General features: G+C 39.0%; 1 protein-coding gene and 1 pseudogene across 5 annotated transcripts in view; both read right to left on the bottom strand.

The window, feature by feature from the left end:
- LOC103722941 (uncharacterized) overlaps positions 1-13,190 on the bottom strand; it is a 47,581-nt gene extending 34,391 nt beyond the window's left edge. For 2 of the 4 annotated variants that reach the window (XR_015969485.2, XM_017846622.5), the window contains exons 1-13: positions 12,405-13,178; positions 10,239-10,353; positions 9,803-9,903; positions 8,639-8,730; positions 8,185-8,320; positions 7,982-8,050; positions 7,711-7,812; positions 6,940-7,038; positions 3,333-3,443; positions 3,019-3,225; positions 2,658-2,765; positions 1,780-1,875; positions 1,296-1,352 (exon numbers count right to left, since the gene is read on the bottom strand). Coding sequence is in view for 3 of the 4 variants with exons in the window: in XM_017846622.5 (XP_017702111.4) it covers positions 1,296-1,352; positions 1,780-1,875; positions 2,658-2,765; positions 3,019-3,225; positions 3,333-3,443; positions 6,940-7,038; positions 7,711-7,812; positions 7,982-8,050; positions 8,185-8,320; positions 8,639-8,730; positions 9,803-9,903; positions 10,239-10,353; positions 12,405-13,124 (2,013 nt within the window). In the remaining variant the exon portion in view is untranslated. Of the gene's footprint in view, positions 1-1,295; positions 1,353-1,779; positions 1,876-2,657; positions 2,766-3,018; positions 3,226-3,332; positions 3,444-6,939; positions 7,039-7,710; positions 7,813-7,981; positions 8,051-8,184; positions 8,321-8,638; positions 8,731-9,802; positions 9,904-10,238; positions 10,354-12,404 lie in introns of all 4 variants that reach the window. The other 2 variants (XM_088705899.2, XM_088705900.2) reach the window with 2 other exon arrangements.
- A 3,535-nt stretch (positions 13,191-16,725) lies between these two features.
- LOC103722940 (uncharacterized) lies at positions 16,726-22,690 on the bottom strand (annotated as a pseudogene). Its single transcript, XR_016398024.1, has 5 exons — positions 22,487-22,690; positions 22,078-22,218; positions 21,033-21,378; positions 17,249-17,436; positions 16,726-17,146 (listed from the first exon to the last, which is right to left on the bottom strand). The product of XR_016398024.1 is annotated as an uncharacterized LOC103722940 (transcript).
- Positions 22,691-23,251: the final 561 nt, after the last annotated feature.

Below are 23,251 nucleotides of genomic sequence, written 5' to 3'. Positions count from 1 at the left end.
CAGATTGCTTGACCCAAATCTAAGCCATTCTCAAACAGTGCGGTCTTCACTGCATATAAACAAACTTTCTCAATGGTTCAAATGTTTGTCTTTGACTCTTTTCCAACTCTCTTTCTTATTTTGCCACATCTTCATCTCCATATCTTTTTCTCTGTTAAACATTGCTCTCATGTATCTCCTTCGTTATTTGCCCCCTAATTTTATCCTTGTTCTTCTGTCACTCTTCTTATATCTCATTGATGCCTTAACTTGCTCCAATTACACCACTTGGAAGTGCAGCTCTACGGCTGCACAGAGTTCTCCAGGGTTTGATTATACCAAGAACAAATTTATCTATATTTCCAATCCTTTGTAATATTGCAGCAAGATAAATAGTCACTCCACTTTGTCTTGGGGTATTGGCTCCAACTCAAAACTACTCCGATTATGTTCTCTTTGCAGTTGCATTTCAAGCTTTGCATTACTCCAGGTATTGAACTTATTTTAGAACTCTCTCCTAAAGCACCCTCTTCATAATTGCAAATTAGCAAATAATCCTGACATAATTGTAACATGTAAACATCATCCACTGACATGATTCCTACTGATGTTTGTAGCTACTTTATTTGTAATATGTGTAGTGTGTTGAGGGTTGATGTAAATATCTTGCTAGTATCAAAACTTAGAAGTTACTCAGCTTATGATTCAATCTTGGTTTGGTAATTGGTTCCACATGTAAATCTTTAAAGTTGTAAATACTTTTCTCCTGGATTAATGCCCATAAAAAAATCTTCTGATCCATTAATTGTGTGACTGAGCAGGGCCGGCTCAATCCTTAAGCAACTGAGGCGATCGCCTAAGACCTCAGCCTAAAGAAGGCCCCTCAGTGAGTTTGCCTTAGGCCCCCAAATGCATTGGGCTGCCCATGAGGGTGCCATGGCCCCCTAGCACCCCTCTAGCTCTACCCCTACATTCATGGGCTGAAGACCAGTTTATGGATATCAGATTTTCCCTTGCTCCTCCCTCATAAATCCCATGTCTTCTAAGTTCACCCTTCCACTAGAATCTAGGCATGTTTTTCTAACATGTCTTGCCAACATAACTGAACATAACAACACCTTCTCCTAAGGTCACATTTCCAAGTATTTTAGAATGTTGTGCAACAACAAGTCATTTCTAATTAAAATTACTTTTTTGTACTCTAATGATCTCTAATAAATATAGATATGTTGATGTGCCTCTAATTGTTCCAAGCATTTTAACTATAAAAGAAAAATATTCGAATTGCAGATATCAATGCACATAATAGTTTGTACCTGGGTAACACCATTTGTCTTGTAGTGGAACTTTTGTGGCCAAAGCTCATAAAAGTCCTGCAGAAATCCTCTTATAGAGAAATCAGAAAACAAATGCTGAACTTTAACCATAGCGCACATTAAGCATTTACGTATTAAGTTATGAAATTCATAGGAGACTGGTGTGGGATAAAAGGGTTTCAGTTTATCCATTAGAATTTAGGGTCAAAACTGTCAATTGATGCATTATGATATTGAGATTGCAGAATCATGAAAATTAAGCCAAAGTCTGGTCTAAGACTTAATCTGTCAATCAAAGAACCCTCATTGGTTTCTTTTTTTTTTTTGACCTGTATAATGGTTCTCTTTCTACTCGCCAGAATGATCAGAAGCAAACATACAACAGTAAAATGATAGCACTGCAGAAATTAAGGCAGTAAAATTACTTTTTCAATTTGATATAGACTATCGATCAGGATTTTGAATTAGGTCATACAAAGCTTACCTTAAATACTTTTGTCTTCAATATATCTAAATGAACACGGGAGACTCCGTTAACAGTATGGCAACAAACAATTGATAGGTTGGCCATCCGAATACTCTGCAGGAACAATAAACTAAATCAAATTTTTAGCATACTCAAAAGAAATCTTACACAAATATGAAAGATAAATACTGGCAGAGTGCCTGCATATTTATTCAGTATGTGAAAGCCTAGGATACCTGGATACTGCAAAATGCATGCCATGCCCATATTCGATATGTATCAACTATCAAGTACCGATAATTGTTGGCTGTGGCTAGGATACTTGTTTTAAGATCCTGGATATACAGGGGACACTTCTTGGATAACTCCAAATATGAGGGGACGAGCTTTATATGCATGCATGCGTGTATGTTTATATATATAGATACATAAAGTTTGACCCTTTATTGATGGACATGATGGACAGTTAATTTTAAAGCTTGCGATATCGATGTTATTGCATGGACCATGTACTATGTTGTTGTGGTGACCTACTAAGCTTTATGAATGTATATGTATGTCTGTGTATGCATATATATTTCCGCTGTATCATACATGTATTTATTGTTGTATACTAGCCATATTTATCCCTTTATAAATATTTGCTGAATCTGCTTATTTGTGTTGTATCCATATCTTGTATTCATGTAAAAGCATCATCAAGAAAGAGATATATGCTTAGTAAAAAATGCAGATATAAAATTTTTGGAGAAACGTTATCTCACAATATAATAGTGTGAAAACTGGTCATCATCTATCAAAAATGCTTAGTGTGAACTATAACTATCATTTAGAATATAAAATAGATGATATATAAAATGTGCCAAAAGAATTTCTTTAAAAAAATGTTGATATACCTTCACAGCACCTTCCTCAACAATTGACATCCGGGAGAGGCGGTTAAAATCAAGCCCAAAATGCTTTTTCAACTCCTCCACAAATGAAAGGTTTATGTCGAATATTATCTGAGCAAAAATAAGCAAAGTAATAATTTGTTATAATTTTTGGCATAGAAGTCGAGAACAATTACATACGGCAAACATAAATAGAAAAATAAGTTAAAAATATTCTAAAGTCTAAACAGACAAAAGTCGTTCACTGAGCATGCAAATATGGTATAAATGATAAAATGTGTTGACATATTTGCAGCCTAGAATAAACCCATCAATTGCCAAGGCAAGACCACTACAGATATACAAATATTTCTTTGATACTCACTTGTAAATGACGTGGAAGAACAAAGCCAAGTAGATCAACTGGAATTTTCTCTAGTCCCTCAGGAACTACAGTGTGAGTTGTGCAGGAGAAAATTTTGCATACAATATCCCATGCCTGCTTCCAACTGAGAAGCTCTTCATCAACAAGGACCCTCATAACCTCAGGGATTGCAAGGGATGGGTGAGTATCATTTAGCTGCAGGGCCACCTGGCAGTTTCAGCAGCCCAGTGAATAAGACAAAGAATCTTATAAAACAAGCATGAATCCTGCAACACAGGAATATTAATTTTCAATATATAATATATTGAACAAACCTTCTCAGGGAACTGATTGAAGTCATTATGAGAATCTTTAAATCTCCGAATGATGTCCTGAACTGATGCCGAGACAAAGAAATATTGTTGCTTTAACCGTAGTTCCTTGCCCTATATTATTGGATTGGAAGATAGAAGAGGTGTTTCATTTATATGATTATTGATAAATGTATTTGCATCATATATCTACCAGGTAGGAAAAATATTAACTTAAGACATTATTGACATTGAAAAACATGAAAAATATCATGCACACGTCATACATCTTTAAGTATTTTGTTTTAAATTTGTTTACAAAGTCCAACAATAACCATCTTCACAACACACCTTTCCTCTCAAGAAGAAAGGAGAAGTAGAGAACCACAAATGCATATGAAGGAACAAGAGGACCTGAACTATATAATATGAAAAATCAAATTGTTAGATGATCTTGAGCAGTAACCAGAAGTGTTAAGATGATTTTTGGAGACTTTGATGTACAGATCTAAAGATGGAATCTACATATATGCAGAAGATGATTTTCCCACGAATCTCATGACTCATCAAGACCACATTGAATGATTGACAGTTCGGCAATACCTTTTTAACACCCAAAATTTGAATTTTATGGTCAATGGATGTTTAGGAGCCTGCCAGACATTCCATGGGAGGTTGAGGACTCCAAAAATTGTATTCACTTTTATGCCATTATTGCTGTTATACTATGATAACTTAGTATTTTAGGATATAATACATTAATGCTCAAGCATGACATCTCTATAGTTTAAAGTTCCTCATTCTGCCATGCGTTTTAATACTTATTACTTGGTACCCTAACCATTTAATGTCTTACTGTTGGAGCTAATGAATGACTATGGTGTAATATCAACCCCATATTACCTTAGATAATATACTGCCCTGTATTTAGAATGCATATTATTTGTTGCATTTAACTGTTGGAGCTAATGAATAACTATGGTGTAATATCAACCCCATATTACCTTAGATAATATACTGCCCTGTATTTAGAATGCATATTATTTGTTGCATTTAATCCTTTTTTCTTCACAAAGCAACACCTATGAGCCCTAGAAATTTAAAATGGTTTAATCAATAAAAATGCTGCTATACATGTGTATATTAAAGTGCATCCATCCGCCAGTTAAAAGGCTTGCATGCTATTGCATGATAGTGTGTAACAAGTGCTGGTATGCATGCAATACATAATGTCAGTGCTTGACTAGCATGGCACCAACATATAGCACTTAAAATCCTGCAATTCATGCTATGTCATCCAAGAGCAAAGCCTCCTATCTACTTAAGCATTATGAATTCTGAGACCAATGGCAATATTATGAGTCTTCAAGAATCTCAGACCATATGTAGATTCTTCAAATGTGTCCTCTATCTTCTCTATGCTCAGTTTTCAGAGAGTGATTTCTAAGGAAATTTGTGTACCTATCCCTGTGATATCCTATAAATTTTTAAGAGCTTGGTCCTTAACAATTTAACACTCCTCATCAAGGTTCGTCGTCTTGGTACCGGACCCCATACCAGTTCCACACTAGCACAGTGTCGGTATGGTATGGGGTGTTTTGGCATACCAAGTATCGTTACGCTATCTGTACTGAGTACCGCTACCAAACCGATACAGTATGGTATGCTCCATACCACTCAGTTCAGGCTAGTATGGTATACCATGCTCATGCTGCTTTCCAGCATTTTCTCCTGCATCTCTGATGGCTCCAATTTTTTTTCTGTTCAAGGCTGTTGCAAAACCACTTCATTTTATTGAAATCTGTAGAATGCCTGCAAGAAGCGTAGCTAGAAAACAAATGCAATGGAACTGCTATTTTTTATTGCATGCCCTAGTGCTAATAAGCCCACTACAACAAAGGTTGTTCGCAAATAGCTCCTTGACAAGATAGGTCAATGGACAACGGCCTATAAAAGAAGGTTCTCCAGGCCCACTACCCTCTTTTCTACCAACATGTCTGTTTAGGCATTTGGTAAAAATTCTGATAGTAAATTCTAGTGTAAGCCATCATATTACTTCAAATGGATTTAGTTTAGCTTATTTCTCTCAGCACACTCAAGTAGAGATATCTCCTGCTCATTAGATATGCAACTTGGGTTGTGCAACCTGAACCTAACCTGCCCAACCCACTCATTAAACCAACCCCAACCTAACCCAAACCCAATAAATAAACAATTTAATATTTATGTTACAAATTTATATTAAAGTTTTACATAAAATACTTAATTTTAACTATATATATCCCCAATTCTTTATAGATTGCATAAACAGACCAAAATAAGAGCCCAACCAACCAAGTACTAATCTAACGAGTTCCTTATTTCCATCTACAGCCATTGTGTCAAAAAAGAATTCCTTGTATACATGCATACCTGATAACCTCGTCCATATCTTGAACATTTTTATTAGACGAATTTTATACCTCGGGCAACTCCTTCGCAACTTTCTCCATAGCATCTTTGTTCTTCGGTTACACTGTATTTCTATCTTTCCTGTGAAAGGGATTAGACTTCATCTACTCTCTCTCTCAAAAAAGTATATGTTTTCCTATTTTTCCATAGCTGTTCCAGCATCTTTGACAACTTCATCTATGGTGTGAAGAATCCTCTAAAGTAAAGGCCCCTGCATAAGTTAATAAGAGCCAAAGCATATCAACAATTATGTAAATCATCCTATTATAATCTCCTGCTTTTGATAATTCATCTAAGATAACCTATCATTAGTAACTACTCAGCAACCACCAGTAACCACTTCTATGGAAAGCCACTACTCACCTATAAACAGAGATATATAGCCACGAAAAATAAAAGAAAGAGATCATCAAGATCCTCATCTCAATCTAGGATAAATTCTGATGCCCAAAGCTTTCCACCATATTCCTGGATACTTGAAGTCTTGAAGACTTAAAGGACATCATCTAAATACTAAAGGTGAAGGTCTTAGCCAAACAAGTTTAAGAACCCAACACCACCTGTTTCACTTTTTTCATATATCTATATCTTTTAATCTGGATGCCTTATATTATGAGCTGAAACTCCATAATTAGGGGAATCCTGAAGCATGCAGTAGTAAAAATCTTGATGCCTTCTACCAGTACCATTGACCAGCCAAAGTATTACCATTATGTGATTCTAGTGTTGTATTTCCTTGTAAAAAAAAGAACAAACCTGTCTCGAATATATTCTCAATTTATATAATAAAAATAGTGTTACTTCATTTGCTTACTGGGCTACCAAAAACTAAACAAGTGAAAAAGTGGGTCAAAATAAATCTAAGAAAAATTTGGGATTAAAAGTTGCCTTTTATCGAATCTTTATCGAATGTGGTCACCAACCCCACCTTGGCACATGGATAGCCCCACCACCCAGGTGTCATTAGGATGAATAATCTTGGATGAAGACTCTACCGATCAATTAAACAACCACTAAAGTATGATAAGCATCTTCCATGAAAGTAAAGAATTGTAAATTTGAATACCAGTTATAAAGGAATGATAAAAGGCTTCTTAAATTAGAATATTTCAAGACATATTTCTAGATGTAATTATGACAAAAAATAATCTGACATTTCACAGAGAGAACACAAAACCACCTGATATGATCGATCATCAGGATATAGAACACTACTAATTGTCTCAGCTTTCTGCCTGTTGATAACAGCATTAATATAGTCTCCTGTATCATAAGATTCCTGCCAAGATATGGAAAGAAACAATAGTCAGGTTGTTGTAAAAACCAGACTTGAACCTGATTTTTTTAAGCAATTGCAAAAGGTTTCTAAATATCACAAAACAGGAATGACAAAAAGAAAAAGAAAACTTGCCATCTAGGAATACACTCAAGTAATAGCAAAAAACACACAAGCAATAAGTATCAGCACCAATACAAAAACTGCCGAATCACGGACCATTTACACGACACCATTATAATTGGAAAACAATCGGATATCACTCCTACCTGGCTCCACAAAAAAAAAAAAACAAAAGAAAGTATACTATGGTCACAGCGGTCATTGGTATTTGCTAAAAAAGCAGCATTCAGTGTAGAAACACTTTTATGTGTAGTTTTTACATGTATGTATCTATATTTTTAAGTCAATCTCTAAATAATATGACAAGGTCATCTTATTAAATTTTACAGATCCCAGCACATGTGTTTGTGTATCCATCATTTGCCACTGTAACCAGGATGTAGATAGGAAAGGAAAAAATTGTTAATCATGGGAGAAAAGTTTCAAAGAGACACAGTAACATCTGTAAATCTTACAAATTAATTTTAATATAAGTAGAAAATAATATGCAGGATAACAGCTCTTGCAACTCTATCATATTGGACAAGAAGAAAAATCAGAAACCATCCTTACCATATCATACAGGTCACTAGGTTTAGCTGACCATAGGCGGAGATTAATAGTATTTCTTGTCCCATAGCCAGGTATTGGGTTGTCATAAGCAACAGCCTCAACCTATGAAGAATATAATGGATTATAGTGGCTGAATAAACATCAGGCAGTCTGGAGATGTTGTGACATCATTAAAAAATCCCTGCTATTTAGAGATATGCACAATAGACATGCAGATTCATACAATCAAAGAGCTAAAATAGGGAAACTATAAACTCAAAAATGTAATTACCGTCTCTCCAGGAACCCAAACTTTACACTTGCCACCATTAAAATCCTTCTCTTCAACAGTCCCATAGAACTAGTATGTCCATCAAACCAAAATAAGAAATAACATATACATATAAATGGGTTGAAGAAAGAAGTTGGAATTCTTAGCCTTGTAGAATAAATTTGATACAGACAAAGACAATACAACATAAGTTAATTGCGAACCTTCACTGCATACGAAACAGGAATGCGCTCTGTTTCCCAAGGGTTTCCAAAATTCAGCCAATAGTCAGGTTGTTCATGCTGAAATCCATCCAATATAACCTGGCGGAATAACCCATATTGGTAACGTAGTCCATAGCTGCAAAACAAAGACATTGCAATCTATTATTAGCAGATACATTAGTTTATAGTTACCATGATCAATTATCATCCCACTAAGTACATTAGCTGAAATAGTCATCCATCAAAATAAAAGATTCAGGACATATTTCCTGATAATCACAAGTTCACATTCAGAAACTTAAAACCAGGACATCTGAAGCAACCAGCAAATTCAGAGATACCACCATGTGGAAAGGCATCTAGATTATAGAGCCATATTGATTAAATTAAAACATATAATGCCGCACTAGTAACAAAACAATACCTAGATAATTATAGTAGGAAAAGGCCTTACCCCCAAGCAGGAAAGTCCATCGTTGCCAAAGAGTCCATATGGCATGCAGAAAAGCGAGCTAGACCACCATTACCTTGTGCTGCATCCCCTTCCTTGGAGTAAAATATCAAAGCATATATTATAGACAAGGAGATAGGAGATCCTTCTTTTGATGCTTAGTCTCTTGTGTGCCAAGTACAAAACTTTCGGAGATTAGTTTAACACAGTTTTTTCATGGAAACTAGGTAACAAGCTCCAAAATGACATTTCGCACAACATACGTATGACCAAGGTCGGCAGAACTGTCCCAAACTGTTCGGTTCGGGGCGTCCCGAATCGTACCAGCCGCAGACCGGGACGGTTCTGATGACGAAAACGAGACCCGCGCCGAAGGAGAAGAAGATGAAGGAAAAAAGAGAAAAAGAGAGAAAGAGAGCGGGGGAGGGAGAGAGAGAGGAAGGTTGAGGCCGGCCGCGACAGAGACCGAGTAGCTGCCACATGGAAGAGGGGCCGGAGGGGCCCCTATTTCGCTCCGGCCCCTGTGTCAAACGAAACAGGGGACCGGAGGGAGCCCTTCTTCCATGGCTTCCCAGCGACTCTCTAGCCTCCGCCTCCTCTGGCTCTCCGGCCCTCCACCGGCCTCCCTCGGCCTCCCCCTTCTCTTTCCTTTCCTCTCTCGTTCTCCCACTCTCCCACCTCTTCTACTGTGTCCATATGGGCCTTGCACGGCACAGCACGGGTTGGTAACAACTCGTCCCGCCGGACAACCGGTATGGTGCTCGGTACCGGTTCCGCAGACCCTACGCGTGACCCTTTTATACCTCTCGTCTAGACTTGATATAAGCAACAGATAAAAATAAAACAATTAAACATTATGAAAATCAGAAAGGTGGAGAGTAAAGTTTGCTTACATGTGCCTTCTAAGCAGCAGCACGTGTTTTAAAATTTGATAAAATTATAATCTTAAAATAAATTCTACAATATATTCAAACACAATGAAATAATTGATGATTTATTGATTGGTTCTTAGAAAATATGGATTATAATAATGATAGAATTAAGATGAACTCCAATTTGACTAATAATTCAAACATTTCAAACATTAAAATTCATTCCAAAAGTTGGAATTCTACAGACCATCTTGTGATATGTCAAAAGCAGTTTTCCAACAAGAGCCTTGCTAACCTGCTCAGCCAACACTTCAAACTCAAAGCCAAGTTGATTCAAAGCATCTGCATACTGATCTCTTATACCTAAGTTAATAGCACTGTTTGACAAAGAACGGCCTGAAATGGTGCAAAGCAGTATAACTCAGTAGCGGAAGTAATACAGTTCCTTTCACCAGAACCAAGCATGATACAATATGGAAAAAATAATTGAAATATCCAAGACAGAAGGCAGAGATTTTAAAGTTCATTAAATAAATACAGCTAACCATTTATATAAGAACATAATAAAGAAAATGAGATGTGTAGTAAGCTCATCAACAGTTGATTGCAATTTGCCTTTCTTGATGGAAAAAAATTAATAGCATGATAAAATAAGTGAAGAATCAGATATAGAGCATGAGAAATCAGTACTATGTATGCAAAATGCAAGAAACTCAAAGTTACGTTAATACCCATAAGGAACTCCAGAGAGAGAAAGTAAAGTCTCTTCGGGTCTTTCCTCTTAAAGTAAGCATGAGTATCATGCCATCTCTCAATCAAGCGGTCTCTCACGCTATGTGACAAAGCCTACAGTCATTATGAAATGGTTTTCCACATTAAAATAAGTTGAAAGACAGCACATACGTCTTATAATATCTGAAGTCAATTATTGCAAGAAATAAAATACAGAAGAACGTCTCGGGGGGGGGGGGGGGGGGGGGGGGGAATCTTTTTAAACCCTCTAATAGTGCAGAATTTATTTGTAGAACAAAAAGAAATTTCATTGAACCATTTCATTAATGCAGAATTTAGTTCTGTTATTGCCAGAGTCATAAAGATGCAAAAACATTTTACATTTTATCATGAAGGAAAAGTGGGAACACAAAACATGCAGCTTTATTTAGATAAAAACATAGATATACCATGAGGGGCATCATATCTTATCTCCTCCTCATGATTATACACTCGTTACACAAACATGTAATTCATGGCATTAAATCTTATGTATTTATGGAGGACCTTTCCCCATATTGATTTAGTAGCCTCCTTTTTCTGTAGAAAATGAGCCCCCAAACAAGTCGGAGAATGCCAATTTGATCTCGCAACAACACAGCATGAAAAGACTGTTGCAGATAATAAGACTAGCAGAAGAAAATTGGCCCCTTCAAAATTCTGAAGAAGATCACTTACAATGCAAATGTTATGTTTACTTATCTGCAAATATGGCATCTTGAAGACCTTCAGTACGCAGTTGTCTAAAAGTATCATGGAGTATTAGAGAATAAGCCCAAAGAGAACTCGAGGACAATTTCATTCAAGAGAGAAATTAATGCACAGATATCCTGATCTAATTCAACATACAGGACCAAGTCCATGGAAAAGAAAGGAGTAGCATGCTACAGTAGTACTCAAATAGTGATAAATCCATCCTGGTCATTCTGGACAGCAGAAGGAGAGATGCAAAGCTGGGTTACTACAGTCTACACACACACAAGATTGCCAGTTTAAAACAGTATCCATGCCTTTCTTCTTCTTCACTCAATTTCCCTCTGAGTTTGTCTTTTCCTCAAGTCATAGTTTGTGTTACATCCTATGTAGTTTTCACTTTGTGAGTCTGCCATGGTGGCATGACATGGTTTTCTCTATCAGGACACTAATCTATCAAAACAACTAGAATATTTTATATTATATTACAAAAATAATTATCTAAAAGGACAGCATATATACGTAAAATATGTAACTTAATGTACCTATTTCCTGGAGTAGTTACACCACGATGTTTAAACACACTGTGGATTATTGAGAATAATGATGCACACCATTCATCATGATATTCTGGAGGCTTGTTTTGTTAACAAAAATGTCAATAGCCAGACAAATGGTCTAATTTTTAATCCAATTCCATTCACTTTTGTTTGCATGTAGCTTTTAACTAGGTTGCTCATCAAGCATGTCTGAACTAGTTCATGATCATGGTGGTAATGACCTAGGAGCATTAAAATCTGAATCTCATGGTTGACAAATTATTTAACAAATTGTTAAGAATAATATTCTAATCCACTATCCAAAAGCGTTGCCTTTAGAAATGTGAGGGCCCACAGGATCAACATATATCATTTTTTCAGTTAATTATGGCAAGTAATTTCCCTCCAATGGTCCCTTGCCGATGTTGATAAGAGAAAGAGACTGCTATACAAATATGGTGTGGATTACGGCCAAAGCTTAAATAAGCTATGATTAGCAAGTAATTATACAATCGTACAAACTGCCACTCTCACCGGAACTCCCTTTACCCCATGATGACCCAAACACATTCAATTTGACTAGAATGATGCAGTCTGTTATGGGTATAAAGCAACCAAGACGGTAAAAATCTTTGGCTTTGAAACGTGCCCAATATTGTGACATCACATAGTGCCTGTAATTCGTTTTGCAATCCACAAAAAATAAAGATATCAAAACTTATCAAGTTCTTTAGCAACCCGTAAAAAAGGGGGCCAACAGAGCTGAATTCAAGTAACTTCGAGAAAACAAATGTGGTACTAGGTTACAACTTACAACTGGTGATTCATCACAGAGATAACTGGGGAGATTGACTACAGAGTTAATTTCTGGCATCAAGAAAGACCAAAGATTACCTGATAAGCCTCAAAATCGTCGAAGCTAAATCTTGATCTCGCCACAGTGTACTCAACGTGGTCAAGAATGTCCTTTTGAAGACTGATCGGATCGTTCTTGAGAAACCCATCCATCAACGAGAACATCCTCTCGGCCTTAGCCTTCCCCGCCCCAGACTCCGGCACTAGTCCCGCCCGCCGGACTACCAGCCCTCTCGACCCCAACCTCGCAGTTCCCGGCCCCGCGGGGGTCCGATCGGCGGCCCCATCGATCGCGTCCCTCAGTGCGCGCTCGATGCGATCCAGGCTCTCCGGGTCCTCGATCTTGGCCCCGTGGGAGTCCACCACCAAGAACCGCTTCACAAAGAACTCCCCCTCGACCTCGACGGTGGCGCGCTCGATCCGGAGACCGAGGACCCTGAAGACTCGGGTGATCACCTGGAGGAGCCCGATCCGGTTGCGGGCGCGGATCAAGAAAGCGGTGGCGTCCGGCGACTGCGCGTTGTCGACGGTGATAGTGGCGGCGGTGGCGGAGGCGGAGGGTTCGGCGGTATCCTCGTGGCCGCTGAGGGCGCGACGGGGAAGGAGGCGGAGCTGGGGTTTCGGAACAGAGAATAAGGCGGTGGGGGGTTTATAAAGAGATAGGAGAGCGGCGGGGAGGGGAAAGAAGGGCGATGGCGGTGGGGGCAGAACGAGAAGGGAGGGGCTCGGAGGGAAGAGCAGGGCGGAGATGGCGGACATTTTGGGAAGAAAACGGAAATTTCGAACCGAGGTCTCAGAGAGAGAGAGAGGGGGGTGGGGGGGCGGGGGGGCGAGGGGGACGCGAAGCATGTTGTATGCATAGGCTGCTAAGTTCAACATGGCTTCTGGTGACTCGCGGAACGATATTATTAGATTGCTTCGATCGCGTTCACCGTATGCCCTGAAGGCAGTTTGAGTTTGAAATTTTTAAAATAAAAAAACATGCGGGATTGGCGTTTGTTTCGCATGTTGCTGCGGAACTCCAGACCGTCCGGTTTGGGAGAAGGCGGGAGGCAACGGGCGCTTTATTAGCTTTAAGTGGAAGTGTGGTCTCCATCTTTCTAAACCTACCGGGTCTGTTGAAATCCGTGAACCATATAATGTTGCTCAACCTCCCCATCAGTTTCGCAATCTGATTAAATCGAGTGGGCTGATGTTGAGGCTTTTGAGTGGGCTGAGCCGAGGCCCAGCAAAATAGAGTATGTTTAGTGAGGAGGAATTGGATTGGACTTTATAATAGAAATGAAGATGGGTAACTTCTATGTTAGCTATTTCCTTAGGGAGTCTCAGTTTCATTTTGATTTCAGAGAAAAATAGAAGTGCTCTAATCTTCAAAATCCAATCCCTACTCTCCTCTAATGTTCAAATTTTATTTTGATTCTGATTTCAATTTTTATTCTAATCACGAACCAAACATATTGGAGAATATGGCTATTCCGCTTTTCATCTCAATCAATTGCAATTCTCAAATGCGCCCAAATTTTCAATAAGCCCCATGCAGTGCATCTTGAAGTCCATGCTTGGTTGCATAGCAATGACAATTTATTCAGATTGAAGTTATTCTTGTTTGTTTAAATTTTGTTTTGCCAAATACCACAAATTAGACCCTGATAGGAGTGGAAATATTTGAAGAAATGACATTTTCGAAAATGAAAAAAAAAACTGGCATATCCTATTGAACAAAATAAAAAAAATTGAAAAAACAAAAAAAAATAAAGTTATCCCTAAACATTCTTCCATCTTCTACATTAATTTATCCCTTATTTTCCAATTTCCCGTAATCCTACTCCAGCACCAAATGGAGCCTAAAAGCATATAAGATACTATTATTTTTGATGACATGCACGTTACATGTTAGCCTAGCAACATGCGTCAAAGATACAATCCCTAGAGGCAAAACTAATATTTCCCTCTTTCAAAGAACTCAAAATATCTCCATGGAATTCCCTAAATTGATAGAGTGATAAAGCAGCCTCATCTATAAGCTGGATCAAAATGCATGCTCAAAATTCAGGTATCAAAATCATTCGGACCATTTCATATGAAGTGGGGAAATCTTTCCGATATTAGCTCTATTTAAGATCTTTTCCAATGTTAGCTCTATTTAAGATGATTATTTTTGTTTGGAATGTTGCTTCCCTCTTCCTCCTCATCCTCCTCCTCCTTCTTCTTCTTCTTTGATAAAGCGGGTGAATCATACCAGATGAGTATGAATGCACCCAATAAAATGAAAAAACAAAATACCTCGGAGTGCCAGGGGCAACTCTCCATCTCCAGCCCATAAGATACCACCGGAGTGATTGGCTACATAAGCCGCCACCCAGTCTGCAGCCCCATTAGTTTCATGGAAGACATGCTTGGCCTAGAAGGCTTCCATCCCTCACCATTGCCCAGATATCTTAGAGCAAAGGGTGGACGCAACCATTGCCTCTTGGACCCTTTCGGATTCAACTGATAACTGTGGCCGAGTTCTTCTCCAAGACGATGAAATCGGCCCGTAAGACACACCGAGCATAACGAAGCCCTGCCCAAGCAGTCCTTAGCTCCTCACCCGAAACCAATATGTCGAAAAGTTGACTGCCCCCTGTAGCCACGACCCTGGCAGTCCACGCATATAGCATGCACCAGTCCTCTGCGGCAATCAAAGATTACAAGAGGAGCATTTACATGATTTGATGGTCGTCAATGTGGCATCAGAATTATAAGCTACGATTGGTGGCACGTAAATTTGGCATGTGTTCAATTACACACATACACGTATATATCTGTAGGAGAATTCCAAAAGGAGTTATGACTGTCATTTATGCTAGTATTAGCAATGAAGTAGAGATAGTTATGATGATATCAGTAATAAATTAGTTAATTCATATGCGTTAAAGAGGCCGATATCACTGTTAAACTGTTAGCCAATTTCAAACAAATACTTTCTTGAAAGCTCTTTGTTTAATTTTGGTAAACAAACCAAATATTTACAGAGACTAAATACTTATAAACTAAGAGATAAAAAGAGACAGAGAATAGCCTTCATGGTCATCCATGATTGGTTCCACCAAAGATGTTTCATGATTGGCCTTCTGACATGGTTGGCGAATTCAAATGTGCTGGTCGCGGGGACAAACATTTTGTGATCACAAATCAACGACAAGCTGGCGGTATATTTGATATCCCTTGCCGTCGTGATTCAACGAGGACAGCCTCCAAAGGCGGAGGCTTGGGACCAAGGGGTAGTGGCAGACATGGCTTTGCTAAAGCATCTCCAATAGCTGCATCGATGCTTTCCTTTGACTGAAACATCACAAAGAAGACCTAAGAAATGCCATTCGTAGTCTAATTTCTACTGATAACTTTGAATACATTTTGCAACGAATACGTAAATAAAATATGCATGTCTAGACTCGGATTAGTGTGACATTCTATATTATGATTTCTATCATAAAAAATGGGGAGGACAAGGAGAAGACTTTTTGTGTTAGTCTTGACCCCACTATTTTTTCTTCTGTCTTTCATCTCTCAGATCTTCTCTACCCGCAGCAAAGGGTAAAAAATATGGTAGTACAAGAGTTCAGATTTCGTAGGTTGGCTCATAAATCCTTGCTTGATACCCCCCTGGGGCAACTACATAACCATTAAAAACATATGCACCTAGAGGAACATAACCTTCCATTTTCATTCCTTTTTCTAAAGGAAGATCGTACTTTTCAAAGAGTTTCGATGCTAATGGAAGCATCAAAGCCTACATATATAGAAGATGTCATCTTGAAAGCATATTTCGATTAAACTGAAAATTCTATGTGCACTTACCGGATGAGCATCGGGCGAAAGCAGGGAGCTTCAGAGCTTGCTAGATTGAGGAACTACATTTTCTGGTCTATACAAGGAGCAGGGTGGAATTCCTGGAACTGTGGGAGCTGGAATCCTCTGCATGAAAAGGTCTGATGAAGTAAGAAACCCACCCACTTCCACGCAGACGGTCCACATAGCGAAAGAAGATCGATCATTCTTTCGCACGAAAGATACAACCCAAACCCCTCCCACGCTTGTTTAAAGTAGCAATAATACAGGAAAATAGGTTTTTTCCGGCGTTTTTTCTAGCCTTTACCGATGCTTATAAGCGTCCGTGAAAATCTAGCCGACGCTTCACAAAGCGTCGCAAAAGCTTCGGCTATACCAGAGTGGGAAAAGTTTTTGCCGACGCTATGAAAAAGCGCAGGAAAAAGTTAAGCTTTGCCGACGCTTCATTAAGCGTCGGCATATGCTGTTTTGCCGACGCAATAACGCGTCGGGATAAACTAAAACGTGGGTGCGGTGGATGGTGGCGGAATTTTTTTCGACACTTACAGCAGGTTTTTACCGATGCTTAAAAGTGTCGCTTGAACATTTTTACCGACGCTTTCCTAGCATTGGGGAAAGCGTGCTAGCCCGTGCTAGAGAAGTTTTTTAACGACGCTTTAAAGCGTCGGGAGTGGATTTTTTAAAGAAAAAAATTTAAAAAAACAAATACTAAGAAACATATTATAGCAATATGAACCTGCATTACATTTACATTAAAACAAACATTCAGATCATTCAAAAAATTCATATTGTCATATATGATGAAATTTACATAATAAGCAAACTTTACAATTTATTTTGAAAAATATAAGAAAGATACATATAAAACTCCTTAGATAACGGTTTCAAAAATATAAGTGACCGGATTCAGCACCATCATCATCTCTACGAGCTGTTGAAGTATCAGAAATCTACAAAAAAAAAAAAGAGAAACTTTAGAAGTTATGAAAATCATTAACTCGTGAAAATAAGTAATAATTATGTAAAGTCATTAAATATATATAGTTATTTACCTGAGGAGGGAGAAATCGCCGCAACATAGATGAAATATGCTCAACAGGTGGCACATGCGCAGACTAAGACTCATGCTGCTGGGGCTCGTCGGGCTGTTGGGACCGTAGGGACTGATCAGAAGAAGATCCCACAGATGTGTGCTGAAACTCAATATCTCTGAATCGTTTTCCTCGCGGCATGTTGTCACCTAGTATGCACATAAAGAAGCAATATTAGTTAAATAATAAATAAAATCTAAATGAATTGCAATAGAATATGTCTGTTTCACCAGGTTGTTTCTTGTGTTTTAAACATTGTAAGACCACAAGATTCATTTCAAACATTTATGAATAGTTGAACCAAGTCAATGCTCTTTTCTTGCTTCTAATCATGATGTAAATCCACTTCAGGCATTTCTTTTCTGTTGCCTTATTAGTTTCGAAAACTTTTATTAACTTTCCCCTCTTACTGGATCCATCTTATTTTCTGAAGGCAGTGACATCAGGCTTTCTCTCAGAACAGATGTCTCTGCTATCTACTGTCTAAGCAGGTAACGGTAATAACCAACTCTTTTCAATGGTGTATCATCATAGTATTAACAGGTATTCAGCAAATAAACTCTCAATCTATACCTGTGATTAGGACAAAGAAAACTATAAGCAGATGATATGCATAGTATTCAATAATGTGCAGGTGTGCATAATGCACATGGAGAGAGTGATTGCCCAAGGACAAAATACAGAATAAGCAAATAGTCCTAAGTAGAAAGCACATATTAATGCAATAATTCTATGTGCATAACTGATACTTATAAGCCCTACAATTCGAGCTACATCAGACAATAAATTCCAAATTAAAATAGGAAAATTTTCACTTCTATGTCATTCCTTGAAACTGGGAAGGTCATTTGATGCTTGAATACCAATATATAGTGGCGGTGGACAGTGCTACCATTTAGACATCACTATCAATGTACCATGTTATAGCATGAATAATTTCAATTTGACATTTTCTTTTCCCGAGACATGATCCAGTAGTAGTTAAGTTCAAATATGCAAGTAACAGCATGAAAATTTACACATCATTAATCATGCAAAATCAACAGCAAGCTACAGACTTGAGTAAGTAGCATGATAACAGTTCATCTCCTACTATTTAGAACATAAAATAGATCACATGATGAACAAATAGAAAAGCATCAACTATGGTTTAGTCCAGACAAAGCTTTTGAAAATAACATTCTCCTAAAGCCATCAAATGCACAAAGAATACAATACATTGCAGAAATCTATCCTTCCAGTACAATAATGGCTGCCGATATTTGCACTCATTAGTTCAAGAAACCTATAAAGATCGCAGAATTTACCATCTAAACAACAAGAAAAACATTTAGAGATTATAACGCTATCACGAGATCAAAACTGCAAAATTAGAACGGAACAAGAAAAATATCTTCCGTACCTTCGGCCGGAGATTCGTCGGGAGAAGCGGTTGCAGGAGAGGGTGCGGAGGACGCCGAATGCTGGACCGCCGCCACCGGAGAGGAGGGAGGAGGAGGGGACAAGGGTCGGCGCTCAGGAAACCCTAGGTTTTGGAGAGCGTGGAGGCGGAGGAGGGAGGAGCTAGGGTCGGCTAGGGCTTGATATCGATCGAGGATAGGGGAGAAGGGGGGCGGCTACTGGGTTTTGTTTAGAATTAGGTTTTCGACGGCGTGAATACGTGTCGGCTTAGGTTCTACAATACAACGACGCTAATTAGTGTCGTATATTGCCGACGCTTTTTAAAAGCGTCGGGCATTTTAGGCGCTACAAAGGAAACCGCCGATGCTTGTATAAAGCGTCGGCAAAAAAGCGTCGACGAAAACCAATTTTGCTATAGTGCAAGCAAATGAACCAAAGGAGGACTAGGTGAAAGGCATACCGCTGCTAGCAATGGCTGAGGGAAGCATGGTGTCCCCTAGGTTAGAGCATTTGGCACCCACCTAGCTCCAGGTCCCTGCAAGGAGAAGTTGGTTTGGATAGATAGATAGATAGATAGATAGATAGATAGAGAGAGAGAGAGAGAGAAAGAGAGAAGGAGAGAGGGAGAAAGAAGCTACCTTTGGGTAATGGGTGAGCCAGTAGGGATCGAGGGTTGATTGGTGGTGGAGGTGGTAGATGTGGCTGAGGAGCCCACGACCGGGGAGGCAGTGGTGAGCAGGCCAAGACCAGATGATTTGGCCATAGATGAACTAGTGAGTGGTCTACAGTGGGGTGCCCCCACACATGTAGTGGCCTTAAGGGTTGGACAGGAGGAGGAGGGAAGGCCATGGTGGGAAGAAGCCAAGGGTTTCTATCCCTCATCGGCCATCGCCCCGTCACCGCCACCACAACCGGCATGCATGTGCCATCTCTGGCTCCACCCCGCAACCTCCGCCTCCCTCGCGAGCAAATGCTTCCGACGATACTGATATTTCTACAATTCATCATATTAGTAATGGTGGCCTCAAATTAATACTAGCACTAGTAATTCAGATTGAGAAAGGTAAAAAAAGAGGGAAGAAAATATGATAAAAAAAAGAGATAATTCTCTTTCTTCCTGAATCTTAGTATGAATTAATAAATAGTGCCGTAAACTAGATCTAAGTTGACCGATGAGCTACCGACATCTGTATCACTGGTGAATGATTTTCTCTTGTACTTCTTTTTTGGGAACGTAATTATACTGTACCACAGGGAAACAAGTAAAAAGAAGTGGAAGATCTTTTAAATAGACGTAAAGTCCGCTTTTCTCAATGGGCATCTTGAAGAGAAGGTCTACATTGATCAACCATCTAGTTTTGTTGTGCAAGGAGAGAAAGGAAAAGTCTACAAGCTGAAAAGAACTCTCTAAAAGCTCAAACAAGCACCACGAGCATGGAATTTTTGAATTGATAGTTACTTTATTCAAAATAGATTTACTAAATGTCCATATGAACATGCTACATATATGAAGACTAATCTGCAAGGTGATGTTATATTCGTTTGTCTCTATGTGGACGACTTGATTTTCGCCAAAAATAATTTATCCATGATTAAAGAATTCAAGAGCTCGATGGTGAGGAAGTTTGAAATGACTGATTTGGAACTTATGGCTTATTTCTTGGGCATTGAAGTGAAACAAGGAAGCAATGAAATTTTTATTTCTCAAGAAAAGTATGCAAAAGAAATCTTGGCGAAGTTTGTCGTGGATGATTGTCAACCGGTTGATACCCGGTGGAGTGTGGCGCCAAGCTAACCAAGAAAGGTGAAGGTAAACTTGTGAATCCAACTTATTACAAAAGTCTTGTTGGATGTTTGTAATATTTGACTTGTACTAGACCCGATATTTTATAAAGTCAAGTGAGCAAGTTGTTGATATATTGGCAAAGCCACTCAATGTTCAAGTTTGTCAGAAGTTAAGAAAGTTGCTTGGAGTGATGGCACCTGGAGGAACAAGTTTAAGGGGGGAGCATATTAAGAATTAAACTTATTCTTATCCCTTATTTATTGTTTTGAAATATATATATGTCTTGAGTACTGAAAAGTTGTATTGGAATATGTAGAGACTCCTAGAAAGTTGAAGAGTCATTCTAGAAAGTTGAAGAGTCATTATGAAGTTCATAGTTTACGCTATCAATATAAAGAGCGGTAAACGTTCATATAATTAAGTAAGAGAGTATGAAAATACAGTAATGAAATTAGAGATACATTAAGTATCTCTCTTCGCTATTACTTTTACATACGCAAAGACAAACACATTTCCAACAAAAGATAGAGAGAGAGGAAAGAGGGAGAGAGAAGCTACCCTTGGGTAATGGGTGAGCCAGTAGGGAGGGTTGGTTGGTGGAGGAGGCGATAGAGGTGGCTGAGGAGCCCACGGCCGGGGAGGTGGTGGTGAGCGGACGAAGACCAGATGATTTGGCCACAGATGAACTGGTGACTAGTCTACAGTGGGGTGCCCCCATACATGTAGTGGCCTTAAGAGTTGGACAGGAGGAGGGGGGGAAGGCCATGGTGGAAAGAAGCCAAAGGTTTCTGTCCCTCATCGCCCCGTCACCACTACCACAACCGGCATGCATGTGCCATCTCTTGCTCCACCTCGTGGCCTCCGCCTCCATCGCAAGCAAATGCTTCCGGTGAGACCGATATTTCTGCAATTTATCATATTAGTAATGGTGGCCTCAAATTAATACTAGCACTAATAATTCAGATTGAGAAAGTTAAAAAAAGAGGGAAATATGATTAAAAAAATGAGATAATTCTCTTTCTTCCTGAATCTTAGTACCAATTAATAAATAGTGCCGTAAACTAGATCTGAGTTGATCGATGAGCTACCAACATCTGTATCACTGGTAAATGATTTCCTCTTGTACTTCATTTTTTGGGTGCGTAATTATACTGTACGTACCACTGGGAAACAATGGAAAAGAAAAAAAAAGGAAAAGAAAGAATTCCATTTTTCCCATTATTTCCTTCGGTTAAAGTAAATAATGGAAAAGAAATACCTGTCAAACAAATTAATATTTGGCGCTATCTCAACAAAAGGAAAAGAAAACAAATTTGATTTTTGGACATCAACAACATACAAAAAAAAAAAAGGTGAACAAAAGGTTCATTGATGGCACGATACAAATCTTAAAAACAGCGACCACTTTTTATCACAACTGTGGTTTCAGCTTTCAAGCCATTCATGCTCAAAAGGGCTGATTCGTACATCATCTATCATAGGAATTTTAGAATCCTCTCAAACAATTACTATCAAAGCTTTATCGCGCCATAGAAATTGAGTAAGAAGAAGAAGAGAAATTCCTCTTCGAAGAGAAATAAAAGAAGAGTATCAATTCAAGTACCTGAAGATCTCTAGCAACATTATGTCGTGTGAGGCAATCAATCCCCATTAGTTCTAATATCCTCGAGGGCACGGCCTTATCAATCCCAAGCTGCTCAACCACCTCAACAAATCTCCGGTGCAACTCAGGAGTCCAATCCACCTATTCATGACCAAAGAATTAAAATTTTAAAGAATATGTCTATAAAACCTAAGAAACTCCATTAGCAACTGAAAATTTTGCACCAAGATATCAACAACTATACTTCCCTTTGTCCAAAAGCTCAGTCTAAGCTATTTGGGAGCTTCAGGCTTGGTGAACAGCTAATTACTCCTTTTGGCTTCTCTAACGTTGTGCTTGCAGGATGCCACCACTTACTTCGACCACTGCTGTTGCAGTCCCTGACTCCTCTTCATGAGTCATGAGAAACGGAGAACGCCGCGAGGATCTGCGCAGGGTCCACCTCCTGGTCGGGCAGCATGTCCCCGGCGAAGAGGTCATCAAAGTTGATGTCCCCGAGGAAGTTCCCTCCCATGAATCTGTTGCAGAATTCTTCTGTGGATGCCCAGCGGCTTCCCACCTCCGGGTCTCTCTCATCACCATTCGAGTCTCTTTGAGGCGATATTGCAAGCATCCTAATAGAAGTAAAAGTGCACCTACCTATATGCAGAAGTATGGATAAAGAAGCGAGGAAGGGATGGGTGGATGATGTGATCTAACAGGCCAAAGTACAGCAACGAGAACATGTATCGACGTGAGGCTGCATGGAAATGGAAAGGAGGACTTCTCCAACGACGGGGTGGGCGGCGGATCTGAGGGAGAGCGTGGAGTAATGAAGCTTTAATTGCCTCATAGAGTCATCAGAGCGGGGGGGAATGTGGATCTCCGCCGTAACTATCGTCTAGATTTCTTTCATTTGTTTTAAGGCTTTTTTTGGATTCCTATGGATTTGTGGATCTCTCTTAATCATTCCTATGGATTTGTGGATGGATTTTTTTTTTTTTTTTGCTAAACAGTGGATGGATGTTTTTTGAGAAAAAGAAAAACAATCAGTAGACATATCTGAGAGAGAGAGAGAGAGAGAGAGAGAGAGAGAGAGAGAGCGGAAGAAGATCCAAAAGAGTGCGTCAGATATGATAGGTTCGTTGCTTTGCCTGTCACAGCCCGAGACCGGTCGCTGTCCCTCGGCAAACGG

This window comes from Phoenix dactylifera, chromosome 1, assembly GCF_051530095.1.
Source record: "Phoenix dactylifera cultivar Ajwa chromosome 1, Ajwa_hap1_PhDact_Kaust_v1.1, whole genome shotgun sequence".
Lineage (NCBI taxonomy): Eukaryota > Viridiplantae > Streptophyta > Magnoliopsida > Arecales > Arecaceae > Phoenix > Phoenix dactylifera.
Note: the sequence above shows the minus strand (reverse complement) of the source record. Positions and strands in the feature narration are given on the sequence as shown.